This window comes from Vanellus vanellus (assembly GCF_965231255.1).
Source record: "Vanellus vanellus genome assembly, chromosome: 6".
In the NCBI taxonomy this organism is placed as follows: Eukaryota; Metazoa; Chordata; class Aves; order Charadriiformes; family Charadriidae; genus Vanellus; species Vanellus vanellus.
In genome coordinates this window covers 34885219-34902817 of record NC_138911.1, presented here as the reverse complement: position 1 = coordinate 34902817, position 17599 = coordinate 34885219, and the positions used below count along the sequence as shown (strand labels likewise).

At 37.0% G+C, this 17599-nt stretch overlaps 1 protein-coding gene across 2 annotated transcripts in view; it reads left to right on the top strand.

Moving 5' to 3' along the window:
- The window catches only part of GPHN (gephyrin), a gene marked incomplete at its 5' end in the record, with an annotated part of 319581 nt that overhangs the window by 258446 nt on the left and 43536 nt on the right, over window positions 1-17599 (top strand). For both annotated transcript variants that reach the window (XM_082485919.1, XM_082485920.1), the window contains 3 exons: window positions 5396-5438; window positions 8796-8933; window positions 16229-16321. In XM_082485919.1, coding sequence (XP_082342045.1) covers window positions 5396-5438; window positions 8796-8933; window positions 16229-16321 — 274 coding nt within the window. The remainder of the gene's footprint in view (window positions 1-5395; window positions 5439-8795; window positions 8934-16228; window positions 16322-17599) is intronic.

The following is a 17599-nucleotide window of genomic DNA, read 5'->3' as shown; positions in this document are numbered from 1 at the left end:
GCTCCTAAAATGATTTTGACTTCAAATGATTTTTTACTTATTTCTTCCCACTGACTCCAAATGAGTAATTCCATGTGTAGAATACTACATTATTCATATTTAAATTCTGATAAGATGAATCCCCCCCAATAGTGCTGCTCCTTTTTAAGAATGTGTTTATGCTGCTATCAAATTCCTTGAGCTCACTTTCACTTTCAGAGGTGTTCTTGGTATAACATGAAAAAAATATTTTACAGTTTTGAACTGACTGTAGTCGTAATTCAGATGGCTATAAAGCATCCTCTTAGGACCTTGCGTATTCAGCTCAGTATAAAAGTGCTGTTTGAATAGCAATGCATTCCTGAAATAGGAAGATTGCATCTTGTAATAGAATTATTTAGTCCTCCATACTTCGTTAAATGTTTTCTGATGTATGCAATTCCAGATATAGTTTTCTTGTGAAATGTTCTTAACAACTTCATTTTTATATTCCATATTAATTCAATCAAAGCAATAGTCTCTGTTCTTCAGATTCAATTTAAAACAATTTTTTTTAATGAAACCAACCAATCTATTTCATTACATTTTTCAGTTTGCTCCTAGTTTAACCTTATGTATATTGCTTAGAATAACGGGGCAAAATCAGTATTTACAATATTATTACACCGGTTTGAGACGTTGTTATTCATGGTTTAGTTTTATTTTATGTATCTATTTACAGATACTGATTAATGTATGTTGCACTTTTAGGGGGGAAAAAGGTATTTTAGGCAAGAGACACTGTGCAGACCCCTACAGTTATAGATCAGATCATGTGTGATTTGAAATCTGTGTAAGGCAGGCAGGTATTCAAATGGCATGTGCACAGAGTATATTGTACAGAACTCAGATCGTGTAATTAGTAATAAATCACATGTAGAAAAAAGCAGCAGCAGCATACTTTCCCACATCACACAGAATAAATTGTCTTCATAAAACTGCTGAAGTTCCAAGGAGAAGTTATGTGAGTTATGCACTTTCTCACCGACAGTAAGTGGTAGTAGGTGCCCTACCTCGTAAACAGGCCTGCCTGCTGCTTATGAGACAGTTAGAGGAATAGAGTTCTTAAATTGTTAATGGCTGCTGTGCTTTGCATACCCTGCTTCCTTCATTACAGCTTGGCGAACTCATTCCCTTTGCTGTACCTTAGTCCTCTGTGTTTGTATGTATGTTTGGGTTTCTGCTGGTGGTTCCACATTCTGCATGCTTTCTTAAAAGTGGAGCAATGTGCTTTCCCATAAATGATAAGAATTATGGGTTAGCCTCCTACAGACTCTGTGTTCCCGAGAAACGGGCTCTTTCTGTTGGCGGTAACTCATGTTTTGATGTCATTGTTCTGAATTGTTCTTCATGTTGTAAAATCGAGTTGAAATGTACTCCCATAAGAGTTAGCTTTTCATATTGGGCTGGAAACTCTTCATCTCTGTGTAGCAATTTGTTTTATTATAACCAACGGCTTTTAATTGTACCTCCCATAATGAAGAGCTGACTTAATACTCTGTGCTAATCTTGTTATGACTTTAAGAAGGTAAGTAATTTCTCTAACCATTCCTAACAGTCATGGTAAAGTGTTAAAGGGTTTTTCAATTTTCTTTTTTTCTTTATTTTTCACATGAATTTTTCACTTGTAGCATGAACTATTCTTTGTGTCTTTTTCTATTTTTCTTGTAAAAAAATTTTTGTGAACTGATTTTTATCTGCAGCAAAACATGTCATGTAGATTTAAATAACTCCAATTTAGTACAGTCCTCGATTTCATTGTCTAGACCGATCATGATTGATAGTTAGAAATTGTCAGCAGGGCGCTTTATTTTACCATTCCCTTAATTTATTTTTGAGTACTTTATTTCACATTCTATTTACTAGTTCGGCCTATGGGAGAAAGCTTACTCTGCATTCCAGCATGATGAAATTGTATCTTAAAGAGCATAAAATCCAGTTTGCTTAAAAAAACAAAGTAATGCGAATTGAATGCTTTGGGTTTGGTTACATTCTGCCTGAACTCCGCAGGGGAATGGTACTGGCTGGTAGCCCACTGTATCTTCTGCCAAGGTACATTGTGAGCCAAGAGGTTGTAGAATGGACAAAAAATAAATCTATGCTTTCCCTGTTAAAGGAGACACAGCCATAGCTTGTTATTTCTGTAGCTACCTCTGAGTAAGAAGAATTATACTAAGAGAAGAATTACAGCAAATAATACTACTAATCACTCGCCCCACTCAGTCGTGGTACTACATGCAATGTCATATGGATTCCTTACTTAGCAGTAGCTGTGAAAAGAATAGAGATTTTTCGTAAATGTCACAAATAACAAAGTAGTAAAACATACAAATAATGAATATGATAAAAGGCACCTAAAGCACATGACCCCATTTATACAAAGTTCCATTGCTGCTAAAACTCTATGTGTTAGAAAACTGGTGGGTTTTATACAAAATCATATTTTACTGCAATTTTGTTTAAAAAATAACATCTAGGATGTCAATGTGCAATTAATATTAAAAAAGAGAAGTATTATGTAATAACTAATTTTTATGTCAGTTATGTTAAAACATGGTTTGTATTCTGCAGCTGTGAGCATAGGTTGGGAAACGATCAAGTCTAGCTGATCAAGCCTTTTATTTTATTATCATGGATTCCTCTTCCACAGCTGCTTTTAAAATTTGTGGGAAGCAAATTATTTCTCATACTGCATATGTTGCCCATCAGGTGAGTGATAACATGAAAACTGTAGGCTGGGTGTAAGACATCAAAAGTAAATTTCAAGTCCTCTGTGTGCACAGAATTAAAAAATGGACCTGTTAGAGGCTGTGTGTGAAGCCAGCTGTCTTTTGTTGCCATTGTCATTTGGACGCTGTAAGAGCAAAACTTTGTCAGCACGTTTTTTATATTAGAAGATTTGATCTGCAAATCTCAGCTGCTCTGTTCATTATAAATCTCTTGTTTTTGTCCATACACTAGCTCCACTATAGGTTGGAAGGGCTTAAAGATGAACTGAGGAGGAATAGAGGCTACAACTCGAGAGTAACTATTACTGCTCAAAGGAGCTGTTTTCCATTCGCAAACATTGCTTTGCGCTATGGGTTTGGGCTCCTTCTGTTCCTCCACTTTGTTGAAGATTCTCTCTTGACTTCCATTTTACTTCTTTAGCACTGTCTTTGTCTGCTAACATTTTTCCTCCTTCTCTAGTAGCTTTTATCTGTGTCCTTTGGATCACATATTTTACTTAGTTTGTTTTAGTAGATTGTTTCAAATGTTTGTGTTTTGTATTTTTGGTTTTTTGCCTTTTTCTTTAGGACTATGTTATCTCGCTGAGTTTCATTGCACAGTTTGCTGAATTGCTTGGTTATTTTGCAGCAGGCCCATTCCTCGTTTTCTCTTTTCATATGGTTTTCAGTGAGAAATAAGAGAGCCTCTTCCATTTTAAACAGTAGTCTTACACACATAGGCCCATGTCTCCTTTTGCACACACCATCTTCTGCCTTGCCACGTCCATCCTGCTTCTCTCTCTCTCTCTCTCTCTCTCTGTCAATCTGTGCCTCTCTCTCTTACATGCTTTCTTTCCTACCATTATACCATCTCTTTGGTCCAGAATTGTCCTTTGGTAAATTATAGGTAAATATTTACTTCTTCCAAAGAGAGTTCATGTCATGCCTTTGAAATCTGGTAAAACAACTCTGGGCCAAATTTGGGCATCATTAATATTTTGTTTGCAGATTTCTTGTATAGTACTTTTGGTGGGAAGGAGGGAGGGTTTGGGTTTTTTCTGTTTGTTTGTTTTAAACAGCAGTTTTTTTCAGGGAAGGACACCATAACCCACTCTAAGTTGCAACATTACTTTCCATAAGTTATTCCATTACTATAAGTAGACTGTGTTGCGCTGTAGAATCCAATTTTTTTATGTGAATATACATTTGGGGCAAGCTGCTGTGGAACAGAAGAAAGAGGTTTAGAAGTTGGGACATAGTTGATTTCAGCCTTAAATGGTTGTTCCTTTCTGAAGACAGCTTTTTGGGGGTTGAGTGTGTACCATTCTTCATCAATTGTTAGATCATGGATATTCACTTTCTAGGCAATTTTTCTGTAACTGCAAATTGAAACTGTAGTCTGAAAGATAATATGGATTCGTTCTGCTTTTTCAGCAGACAGATGTTCTGCAGAGAAATTACACCCTCAGCGTCACCTGTGCTATTCCACTTCTTTCACCACGTTTTACTTTGTTAATCCTCTCACTGAAATTTAGCAATACATTTGTCAGGAAAGTTAAAAATGCTCTCTTAGAGGTTTGTCTTCCCGTGAAGTTTACTTTAGCTGGGGTTTTGTCCACACAGAAAGATTTTTGTTCAAGTGTTATCAGTTTTTTTTATTCAAGTGTTATGAGTTCAGTGAGCTGAGCTGCCAGAACATAGACTGACTGCTGTTCAAATTCACCTAAAAACTTGCAACTTCAGTGTTACTAGACAATGTGCTATGTTTCCAAACCTGAGAAGAATTAACGAGAGCTGATGCTTCAGTATAGATAAAGTGTGTTGTGTTTACAGGACTGATACTCTTCAAAAAACAATTCTTTTTTAAATCTGCATGGTGAACAGATGGAACTCTAAACAATCAGTGTTACTATAATATTAGACCAATGTGAATCCTCCAGTTTCCCTGGAATCAGAATAATGTATCTGGAATAGCACAGTGGCAGCTAAGCTACTTCTAAGGAAGAGGATTTGTTGAGAAACCCATTGGCATTCTCACGCACTTTTTAAAGTAGAATTGCACTGTGAAATTCATACTGAACATAGCATTTCTTTTAACCCAACAGAAACAACTGAGTAAATTTGTCTGGCTCCAGCCAGGAGCTGTTTATACAGTTGTGAGTTGCTTTTACAATTGCAAAGAAGTCTTATTAAATATCTTCAGAATCAACACAATCTAAATTGAGTATTTTACCTGAAAATATAAATAATAGAATTTTAAAACAGGTCATGATAAGATAGTTATGTTAGTATTTTGTTTAATCATAAAACAGGACCTAGATTCAGAGTTACTGTATTACAGTTGTATAAGAAAATGTGGATTTTCTGTTTAAAACTGAAGCTTAACATGTAATTTTAACCACTGTGTTCTTTGATTTTACTCTATTACTGTCCTTAGGCCATCTTGTTTCTTATTGGGGGGTGTGTGAAATCAAATTGCTTGTATCAGATTCTGACCATCAGCTACTACCATTCTGCTTAAATATACTTATCTCATGTAGAATATGGAAGAATGTTGCTGAAAATACATATAGCCTCTGTCTTAGATCCCAGGAGCTTGCCCATTATATCTCTGTATTTTGCACTCTTGTTAACTTCTGTAGCTCATAGACTCTGTGCTCTCTCTGCAGGTCCAGTCCAGGTGCAGCAGCAAGGAGAACATCCTCAGAGCAAGTAAGTACGGAAACTTCATAGCTCTATTGAGAAACTGACTGCTCAGAAGACAGCAAATGATAGTCAGGCGAGAAGAGAAGGATACGGTTGGGACATTCTGGGTTTGCACAAGACATTTAATAACTTAAGACAATGAAATTCAGTCCAAAGAGAAAATAAAAGCATAAATAGCTCATAGTGTTCATGTATTAATATATAGTTGCCTTTTAATTTTTTCTTCCAAGTTGTTCTGATGACAAGGAGGTCTGTGTTGTCTGTGGTGATGTATTATTGTAAATAATGGTATATGTGCAAGTTTTATGGGCAAAAAGAATCAATACGCAAAGACAATGGAAATGGAAATTCTGAAGTTGAATATACATGATTTTTATTTTCATACCTGAACATGAACTTGAGCGTCGACTTACATAAAACCAAACCAAAAAAGCAAAGGTTAAGAATTCAGATTTGATCCAAATGACCTGTTCTTTAACCTGTTCCTTTATTTTATGTGAATCATTCCTAGTCTAAAATTTGATCCACCGTATGTGTGTGTATATAGATATATATATATAAAATAACAGGAATAGGAAGTTGTTTTGGTGATAAGAGAGAAGGCTGTCAGGAATTTTCTACCTTACGCAGCCAATTGACTTAGCTGCTTCAAAGCTAGAGGATTATTTTGTCATACAAAATTTTGCTTAATGTAAATAGTTATTTTTAGAGTCATCTGACATTTGACATTAGTGAAAGATAACTTGGGAAGGTCTGAGGAGTTGTTTAATATCATTTACTTGTAATTAAAAGTACCACTTAGTAATCTTAGAATTTTTTTAAAAATCATTATTAGTTTGTCTCAGGGTCTGCTTAAATGTACGATACCTCTAAAAGAAGAGTTAGCATTTGTTTGTAGGAAGAAATAGGGAGAGAGAAGGGTTAGTAGTTACACATGCGTCTTTCTTCCTTTATTCATTAAGGTTATTCATGCTAGTGTTAAACCTGAAGGGATTCTGGTTTTCAGTATGTATTTTCTTGGCTTCTTTTGCAGAATAAAGGGTGTTACTTGCGGTGTTGGAACAAAGATGTCAAGATTAGGGGATTTCATCTATTTTCAAAAAACTGTGTTGAAGAACACATTTCTAAGTAGATTTCAACAGAACCTTGGACTTAAGCAAATGGCATGTAGTAGACACAGAGTTCTGTATCTGAAGGTAGTACTCTGTGCACCATTCAAAGCATTCAAAGCCTCTGGATTCATTCACATTTTAAGGGTTAAAGAGGTGAAATATTAGTTTCTGAAGTAGTAGTTAACAGTGAGTTTTAGGTAGCAGTAAAACAAAGATAAAAGCACCTAGTGGCTGTCGCATAAAGGTTATTTGCTGCCACACAATTCCCCCACGTTTCACTGCTGAGACGTATTTTTTCCTAGCATCTTCCGTCATTTTTTCCAACTTTTTCTTTTAGGAAAATAGTTTCTTAATTTACACGGTCAGGAAAAAACGTTTTTAACATATATTGTGTGGAAACTGCTGGACCTGCAGGAATTATGGTGCTGCTAAGCAGGGTTTCTTTCTCTATGCAGAGAAAGGTATGGGAAGGTTGACTGTCTCACAAATGCTTTACTTTCCTTTTCCTCATTTTTATGAGGTTGCTAGCAAAGTACAAGCATAATAATAGAAAATGTAAGCTTGCTAGGGACATCCCTGTTGTTAAATCCAGGAATGCAGTTTTTCCTCTGGTTACAGGTTTATCTTACAATAGTTTAATTCGGATCATTTCTCCCTAGTTTGCATATAAGAAAGTCATGTTTAAGAGTGTGAAAATTCATAATATAGTTAAAATATATCTCATCAACTGTTTCGCTCTTCCTCAGTATACCAACTGCTATGTTAAGGAAAGGAATTAAGTCAGTTGTTAGAAATTATTTGTGCTTGACAACTTCACAGTGCCTGCTTTAATCATCATGTTATATTCTAAATACGTACAAAAAGATTGTTCAAATAATTTCGTACAGAATCTTTCTTGGGGCTGGAATTAGGTGGGCAGTTTTATTTGTCTCTGCTTCTTCCTCTTAAAGATAGTTACTGTGTTAATGGCAAAAAAGAAATTAATGATCAATCTCCCACACAGAGAGACAAGCAAGTGTCCGTGCTGAAAGAAGTTTTGTATTCACAGATTAATTCAGCGACTTTCTCTTCTGAAGGAAAAATTTAGATGCATGATTGTTTTACTATTTTTGTAGTTGTTTTTTATTAGAAGACTACATTTAAAGCAATAATCTATTTTTTTCCAGAATGTGAAGGCATGTGCAGCAGCAAATGGGATAGTTAAGTAGCTACTGCAAAGGAAAATCGTGTCATTAAAAATTAGTTTCTATTATTTGTTAATGCTGTCTTACTATAATATGTGTTGCTTTAGGAATATCATTACTTATTACATATAAAACATCATCCACTTTAGCTCTCATAAATACCTCCTTCTTCTACACAAATCCATTCAAGGTGTTTCTACAAATGTCATTTTTAATCTCTGTTGCTTTTGTTTATGTATTCCTGCAATAGTTCCCTCTCTTCGGTTGCTTATCTTCACTTTCAAAATTCTTCAAAGCTTGTTGTCCCTTTGTTTGCTCTCTCAGTACGTATCAAGAAATCAAACATGCTGCTAGCTTCATTTTCAAACAACTTGTCGTATTTTCTCTCAACCCGTCCCTCATACTTGGGAAAAGTAAGCTTCCAGTAATCTAATCAAATTATGCATCTAAATGTCTTTTTGCTGTGGTGACTACAAAATCTTGATGACAGGTAGGATGCCCACTAGCTGGAAACACTGTCTGCTGTCCTGACGGTCCAGTGATTTCATTGTGCTTCCCTCTATCCTCCTTTCAAACCTTTTGACTCCCCTCTCACTCTTAGTTTGCAAGTTCACTGGGACAGCATCCATTTTTATGTTTTATGCACATGGCATGTTGAGATGTGTCTCTGGAGAACAGAATGAAGAGTGAATCGTCCTGAGTTCATACTTCATAGAACGGAGTTAGCCTCAGATTATCATCCTCAGTGTAAAATACTGCATCGTCTTGAAGGATTTCTGTTTCCGATTAACTGATCCTTTTATGCTCGTCAAGACTTCTGGTATGTTTTTCATGACAAGCAAGGATATATGCTTTTGTGAACTTTTTCAAGTGTAAATTCCATTTTGTTTTAAATCTGTCTTTTGATTCTAGTTGAATACAGTGCCTTCCCAGTGTCTGACATAAATGCTCAATAGTGATAACTAACTAATTTAACTTACCCCAAAGTGCTTACTTTCAGTAAATGAACATCACTCTGTACATCTACACATTGTAGCATACGTAAACTTGGTGCTTTCTCATTGCAGGTCACAGTGCTGTTGACATTACCAAGGTAGCAAGAAGACACCGCATGTCTCCATTCCCATTGACATCTATGGACAAGGCCTTCATCACAGTTCTGGAGATGACCCCAGTGCTTGGAACAGAAATCATCAATTACAGAGGTATTTTAAGTTGGATTCTTTTTGAGGATTAGCGTGGTTATTTCCTTATTTTACAACCTTCTTAAGCACTTGCTCTTTTATTAATGTTGTGAGGTGTCCGAGACAATACCTTCTCCAGGTGAAACTGCTTTAGGAAATGCCAATAATAGGAGCAGAAGTCTCCTTTTGAAGTTAGGAGAATGTCGATTGAGCTCAGTGCTGCTCCCTAAAGGAATCTGTAATGGAACTCTAATTGAATATATAAATGAATTTTCTTAGGATCTGCGTTATATGCAACAAAGCTAAAACATAGAAACCACAATTTGCCTCAGTGGTTGATTTAACGCTGGACTTTTGTAGATGCTGAGTACCTCCAATGTTGTGATCATTTAGTCTGTTCTGTTACTGTTGGAGATTCTCACTAAACCGCCTTTCCCATCTGAGATTAAGGATCAAATCAAAGTGATTATTGGTTCCAGGTCACTTTTTTCCATGTCTCAGTCTTGTTTTTCAGATCCTGCTTGGCCTACTAGTAGTTCCAGGTTTTGCCTCTTCTTATAGTTCCCTTTCTATTCTACCACTACATTTGATTGTTTTCTGATACTTACTTGCATTTAATGTTGGATTTATTGAAACTTTATAGTCAAGGGTAATTGTTATTGATTTATACAATAAGGTTATCTTAAAAGGCACCAAACAGGCAAAATGTCAGACCTTGTGACTGTGTCTATACTCATAAACAAATGGGGATAGGTGAAGTCATTTTCTGGCCTTAAAAGGAATTAGCAGGGCACCTTTCATATTTATTCAGCAAAACTGTCCCCCCTCCAGAAATAGTGTGTTCATAATGCCTATTAGGTGTCTCCCTTGCTTCTGCTGTCCCTTACACCAAGCCTGGGCATTATCTGGGAGAGTGTTCTTGGCACAGAACTAAACCATGGTAGGAAGCATGCTGACAAGTAATCCTGAAGTAAATAGGGAAGAGGAAACCTCCTCCAGGGATTCCTCCAGATTTTCCAAAGGTACGGTGGTGAGCAAAGAGATAGTGGAACCACGAGCCTCAAGAGGCAAAATGTTTAGGACATCAGTGGACTCCAGGTAGCAGAGAGGCACAAATGGTTTCAGAATGGGATATTCTGTATTCTGGCATGAAAGTTCAAAGTTTTCATGCTCTTTATCAAATCTTTGTGCTGCCACAAACCTGTCTTCATATTGACATATCGATTTGGCAGACTGTACGTAGAATCACAGCTGTGTGTTTAGTCACTCCAAGAGATGAGCACTCCCCTGTGCCTTGGTAGCAGGAAGCAAATCTCTGAGAAGGTGCTGAATATCCTGCATTCAGAACAGCACCAGTACTGGTCAACAAGGAATATGCATATTACTCCCTGCACTTTCATAATGATAAGCAGATTGGAAGAAGGCATTAGGACATAAATGCTTGAGCATAGCTATTAGATCTTTTTGGATAGCTGTCAGTTAAATGTCTTTGCTAAGACAGCCCTTTGTGGACAATATGATGAGCCACAGTATTAGGTACATTTAGTCCACATAGATGCTATGTATGCAACACTCAACTCCTGAAATAAAGGATATAACTCTGACATGTACCTCCCTGAAAAATAAGCATGGCATATGTTTATTTTGCTACATAAGGTACTGTTACAGTACTGTAGCATTATTATTCTTTTTTACATAAAAATAGTTTTAATTTTTTAAACCTCTAGTGCAAAGCTAAGCAAAGAAATAAGTCCTTGAATTTGGGTTGCAATGATTATAGGGGAAAACAAGTATTAATAAGCTGTTGTTTTTCCTTTTTTTGTCCTTGTTTCTATAACTTTGTCTTATTGTCTTGTCCTTTTATCTTTATTTTCTTTTTTATCCATCTCTCTGTCTTTTACACTTTTGGATTAAAACCTACATACTGTGTCACAACACTTTTGTGTTGCTGCTGTTGTGTCTCTCGACAGAAGCTGTATTTTCCCTAGAAGTTAATAAAACGTGGCTAAAAATATTCTTCTAGGTAGATGTAAGCCTCTAGAGTAAACCTCACATGCTGCATGTATGTTGATACAGATAACAATAACATCACTATCTACTTATATGTATACACCAGTCTTTGTGCAAACATATTTATAGCAACAGTAGGTAGCAGCCTTTTCATATACTGTTTTGTAAACTTCTTCATTAGAACTATGGTGAAATCAGACACAGCATATATAATTTCCTGCTGCAACATACTTTGGACAAGCTTTCACCATGTAATTTGTTTTAATATGAAAAAACCTTCAAAATATGGGCTAAGTAGCAGTTTTGTGTTAATAATGGTAATGTTACCATACCAATAACAGAGTGATTCTGTTCAGACTGCATGCTCTTCAAAATGTCCTTACAGAGATAGAATGGAGGTAATGAGTCTTGGCTAGATGCTTATATTCTCTGTAGCATTCTATATACTCTAATTTGTCAGTTCTTATTCCACTACATGGGAATATGCTGTCAAGGTAAGAGAAGGTATTCCAGTATACTTTATAATATCTTAGTTGATATTTAATTTTGCTCTTCACGTTACCTCATTACTGACGTCAAATTCAGGCTGATTCTAAGTCTGGAACGTATTGAGTATTATTCCTGGCACTGTTATTCTTTAAAAAATAATGTTCTGAGTCTGCTGAGACACTTCAGTTATGACCCTCTTCCCTCCCACCCAAAATAACAGAGTTAGATACATGGTAAGATCATTAGCTGTAGAGAGATATTCTCGGTTTAATATTCACATAATTTACCAACAATGAAAATATTAACAAAGATATATTAATATATCTTTTTTTGCACTGTAGTGCAAAATTGTATCTCACAATTTGTTTTTCAACAAGTACACACTTATTTTAGCACTTCAAGATCCTCTAACACATAGTATGAAATTTCAGGATTGAGCCTTTAGGGCACATCCTAAAGGTCACGTGTGTCTGTGATATGGGAACTTCAGTTCTCCTAATGTACAGGTACAAATCTCAAGGTGGAATCTCATTTTCAGAAGTGCTTTACTAATCACCATAGTGTTATACAGACAAATATATAGGAATGTTTTTTTAGGCAAATATATGTGTATGTGCATGCGTGCACACATGTATATGTTAGTTTGCTAAAAAATGTTGATTTTGACAAATACACTGAGTTAAGAACAAGTATATATTCATTTATTTTTCGGTTAATATGCCTGTAATTTCAGGAGATAATAAAAATCATAGAATCATAGAATTGTTGTGGCTGGAAAAGACCTTTAAGATCATCAAGTCCAACCATTATCTAACTCTACCAGGCCCATTTCTAAATCATGTCCCTGAGCACCATGTCTAGATGGCTTTTAAGTACGTCCAAGGATGGCAATTCAACCACTTCCCTGGGCAGCCTGTACCAGTCTTTGATAGCACTTTCAGTGTAGAAGTTTTCCTAACACAGTATTCGAGGTGTGGCCTTGCCAGTGCTGAGTACAGTGTCACAATCACTTCCCTAGTCCTGCTTATCACACTACTCCTGATGCAGGCCAAGATGCTGTTGGCCTTCTTGGCCACCTGGGTACACTGCTGGCTCATGTTCAGCAGGCTGTCAACCAACACCCCCAGGTCCTTCTCTGCTGGGCAGCTTTCCAGCCACTCTTCCCCAGGCCTGTAGTGCTGCATGGGGTTGTTGTGACCCATGTGCAGGACCAGCACTTGGCCTTGTTGAAGTTTATACTATTGGCCTCAGCCCATTGATCCAGTCTGTCCAGGTCCCTCTGAAGAGCCCTCCTACCCTCAAGCAGATCAATGCTCCCACCTAACTTGGTGTCTGCAAACTTACTGAGGGTGCTCTCAATCTCCTTGTCAAGATCATTAATAAAGATATTAAATGGGAGTGGCCCCAACACTGAGGCCTGTGGAACACCACATGTAATGGTGTAGTCCTGGAGGTCTGAATCCTAACTACCTGTACTCAGAAAAGCACTACTGTGCTCTGTTTGTTTTCTTTGTGGTTTTGTGTCTTGAATGAACACTGAGCTCCTGAAAATTAACTTTCAGGAGCACAATTTCTCTGTAAGGAAAGTGAAATGTTTAAAGTTCTAGGATTGCAATTTATTCCATTAAAAAATTATCTAATTAATTTTAACCTGACGTATTAACCTGACGGAACAGGAAGTTCCGTTCAAATACACAGAAACAGTTCTTTACGGTGAGGGTGACAGAGCACTGGAACAGGCTGCCCAGGGAGGTTGTGGAGTCCCCTTCCCTGGAGATTTTCAAGACCCGCCTGGATGCAGTCCTGAGTAATGTGCTCTAGGCAATCCTGCTTTAGCAGGGGAGTTGGACTAGATGATCTCTAGAGGTCCCTTCCAACTCTGATGATTCTGTGATTCTGTGATTCTGTATTTACATTAATAAACACATAACATAGTATTCATCCTCATAAATAAAGCTGATGAAAGTTACTCTGTACCAGTAGCCTGTACAGTCCTGACTTAATTCTTGATTAAGTCAAGGCATGCTGTAGTCTCTCAGATCTATTCTCTCCTAACACAAGCAGGATGATGAGTAAGGTTATCTTTTTAACTATGGCTTTTTCAATGGTAAGTGTGAAAGTGCCATACAAAGTGCCATAAACCCGAGGCACCTGAAGCATCTTTCCCACCTGCCATCATCAATATCTGGTATGAAGCCCCCAATTAGACTTTTAGTCCAGCTAAATGCAGTTACCTGAACATTGCCCCATGGGTATATAAGGTTAAATTTTTAGACAGCATGATAATTATTATTCTTCTGAAACTAAGAGGCAGAAGTTTAATTGATACTAAAAGTACAAAGAATAGGCAATCCACACTTTATGGGCTTAAGCCTCACAAAAGAGCAGTTTTTCTGATATAGTCCAAGAGCCCTGTAACTTCTGTAGAGCTTGGACCTTTTTTTCCACGGCTTATTCATTTTGAACTAGCTGATTATTTTGATAGCATTGCTTTTTCATATCACACTGAAGTGCTACCAGGGCAATATTTTCAAAATGGTTGCAAATCCATCACCTCTAGTAGAATACCTGTCTCACTGCTTCATCCCAGTACCAATCCCTGAGAAATCAAAATTCTTCACAGAACTGTACCAGTTTCACCAACTAAGCTTTAGAAAATAACCAATTTGAAAAGTGAATTTAATGTAGTTCTCCATTTTGTGTTAGAATGAGAAAGCTACTGACATCACAAGGGGCAGTTTGATGACATTAAAATATTTCACAACAACTTTTTGGGATCACAATTAATCAAAATAAGGTCAAACAGTGTATTTCTAAAATAATTGCTCAAATAAAGGAGACTACATAGATACTTCAGATTGTTCTTTGGTTGCTGACTTGCTTCATTTTAAATGCCTAAGGCTTCAGCAAATAATTCTTGCATTTTTCTCCCCTTAATAAAATTCATTCCCGTTACTGGCTGGCCATATATTCCCTTCAAATATTGCATGGCAGAATGCCAGGAACATACTGTTCAACTTTGCTCTAATTGGTGTGATTTTGCATGCAGACAAGAAGTAAAATGAAGACACAACATGCCTGCTAAAATTAGAAGCCTCACTTTTGTATGAGATTTTGTGCGTCTATGAACAGAGGGTATTTTTACTATGCCTTTGATAGCTGCTTTTTCTATTCTATAATTTAAATGTCTGTGTCTGCATTCCTTTTTTCAGTGCAAGTGTACATGCTTTCATGAGCTTTCTAATAATTTCTGTATTGTGCATCACAGACAGTGGTACGCAGTGATGCACAGACATAAGTAGACATCTCAAAGGTGCTTTTCCAGTTGCTTTAGCAGGTTTTATCAGTATTTTCATGGCAATACCTATTTCAAAAATGCAATATAAATATTCACCTCAGGCTGAAAGTTGATACATATGGATGTGAGCACAATGGTGTTATAGTTTTATAATTAATTACTAACTAAATCACTTTGTGTTAATAAGTAAAATATAATTTCCATTATAATACCACTTCACTGGAGCTGAACATTTTCAAATCAAGTAGGTGCACTTTTTAACAAAACCTATCCATTTGGTGTGCAATGTTAGGTCTTCTGCTTTCCCAGCAAATCCAGAACCACATCAATTTCCCTATCTGTAAAACAAGAAACACACTTTATGTACATCTTTTTTGGCACATCTGAAAGATCATAATCTATGATGTGCATGTCCACACAAATTCTCCTGGCACAAGTATTCATGCATCCTCTCATTCCTTCATACTTCCAGCGGGATATTGCCTTCCTGTGCCACAATGCACTCCTAGGAGCGGTGGCCTCATCTCATTATGAGATGAGCTTCCCTTCTTCTACTTAGACATACTGGAATCAAGCCGATCTCAGTAGTTCTGACCCCTGTGCCCCTTCCCAGTCCATCTAATCACACATGTAGTAAATCATCTTTCTCACTTTCCCACTGCATGAAGGGAAAAGATACATATTTTCCACTCCATCCCACATCATACTAGAAAAAAAGCTCTTGCTGGCGCCATAAAAGCAAACAAGTAGTGCACACTTGACTGAGGGTGAAGTAAATCATATCACTCTCTACAGGGAGGCTGAGCCAAATTACAGCTCATCAGTCATAGTTGCTAAGTGAAGGGAAAGAGTATGTTTGAAACAGCTATTAAAATATTTAGAACTATAACAGCGTAAATTTACATAAATAATCCTGACACTTATGTTCACTCACCTTCCATTAAACAGAAATGCTCTCAGCAATTAGGCAAACCTAATCTATTGCAAAACTTCTTTGTCAATTTAGGGAAACTTGTCCATCATTCCTGTTTACGTTGAGTCCTCTGGGCTCAATCCATCACCTCACCTTTTGCACACAGGATCCACTTTGGAAATGTTATTTTAAAAGCTTTTAAAAAAAAGAATAAATATTTTTTAAATTTTAAATACAGGAAAGCATGTATTTTTAAGAGATTTCAAGAGAAAACCTTGTCCTGAAGAAACAAATACCTGTTTTTTCTGTCTGATCCTATATCAGAGCTATTACCTCTGGGTTTGGATACTTGGGATTCAGATGTACTGTCACCAATTTCACCATAAGCAGGAGCACAGACTTACTGAACAAATCTTTCATCAGTACTTTCAGACTCCAGTCTTTTTTCATTTATGTAGAGGCAGAAATCAAAAACCTGAGAGATCTATTCATGTCACATACACATAGATTTCATCCATCAGAGCGCACTGCTGTTCGCTTTTTTCCCCCTTTCACTAGCTGTAATAATGACATGGAGCATGGTCTTTTCTGTTTTCTCTTTTCTAGATGGAATGGGCCGAGTCCTTGCTCAAGATGTATATGCAAAAGATAATCTACCACCATTTCCAGCATCAGTAAAAGACGGCTATGCTGTCAGAGGTAAACACTGGCTTTGTAGGCATGCAGTACAGTGTCTGTAAAACCACTTCATAACCTGTTAATTTGCCTATTTTGTATCCAGCAGTGGTTATTTTGGTTGAGACTTGATTCAGATCATTGCTGAAGTCACGGTTATGTAGAATGCAGCTGTCTTGAAGGAAGGCCGTGAAGTTGGATTCAGATCTTATAAGTGGATACATATGTACACAAGCAAATGTACATCCATGTGTGCTTATAGACATGCACCTGTGTTGCTAGTGAGTTTCTTGGAAACATAAAGAATTGAGGAGACTAACAGAACACCTGTTTCTGAATGACAGAGTCGTCTTCTTTTTCTCTGCTGTTGATTTAATCCGGAATTTCTTACATATCTGTTACTTTGTTGAACTGTCACAGATCCAGCATCCTATTTGTGAATTATTTTATGATTGCATTAAAGAATTTTCAAAAATGTACTCTTGTGGAAGCGCCTCAAAAGAAGAACTCATTTTTACTTTGAAAATGCTGCAGTTGCCGTGTATAAATAAAATGAGTAGTTTGACTTTACATAGCAAGCAGTAAGTGGCTTCCCAAGAGACCTGAGCCCCTCCTCTGCTTTATCACAAGTGCTGCCTGATTTTGAGCAAGTTACTTCTCTGTGCATCAGTTTGTCCCTTTGTAAAGTATTCACTTTAGATATCTATGGAGGAAAATGAAAATATATATGATTGAACACTATACTAGTTGTGATTTCATTGTGATAGGGGTTGAATCATCATAACACCAGGTTGACATTTGGACACAATAGCTAACTTTCTACTGGGGACATTAAAATATCTTTTTTGTTACTGGCAGCTGAAACAATGGAAAGCAACTGTCCATGAAATAGTCTGCAAACCCAGGCAACGGATGTAGTGCAATAGCTTCCTCATGGATTTGATATAAAAATACAATTCCAGGTCTACAACACAGGTTTGACTGCAGCTGTCTGTCATCTACGTGTGTGAGAGGCAGGCAGACCAAAATGACTAGTAATAGTGGCAAAGGAGTGCAGACGTAGCCAGAGAAATACAGGTAATATAACTCTGAGAAAAGCTGAGAGGGGGAACTCTGAGTAGAATGCAAGTAACAGTAAAGTATTTGAATGCGTCCAGAGGAGAGCAACAAAGCTGGTACAAGGGCTGGAAAGAATGAATGTCCTGTGAGGAGTGGCTTAGGACTTTGGGCTCGTCTATTTTGGAGAAAAGGAGGCTGAGGGGCGACGTCCTTGCTCTCTACAGCTTCCTGAGGAGGGGAAGT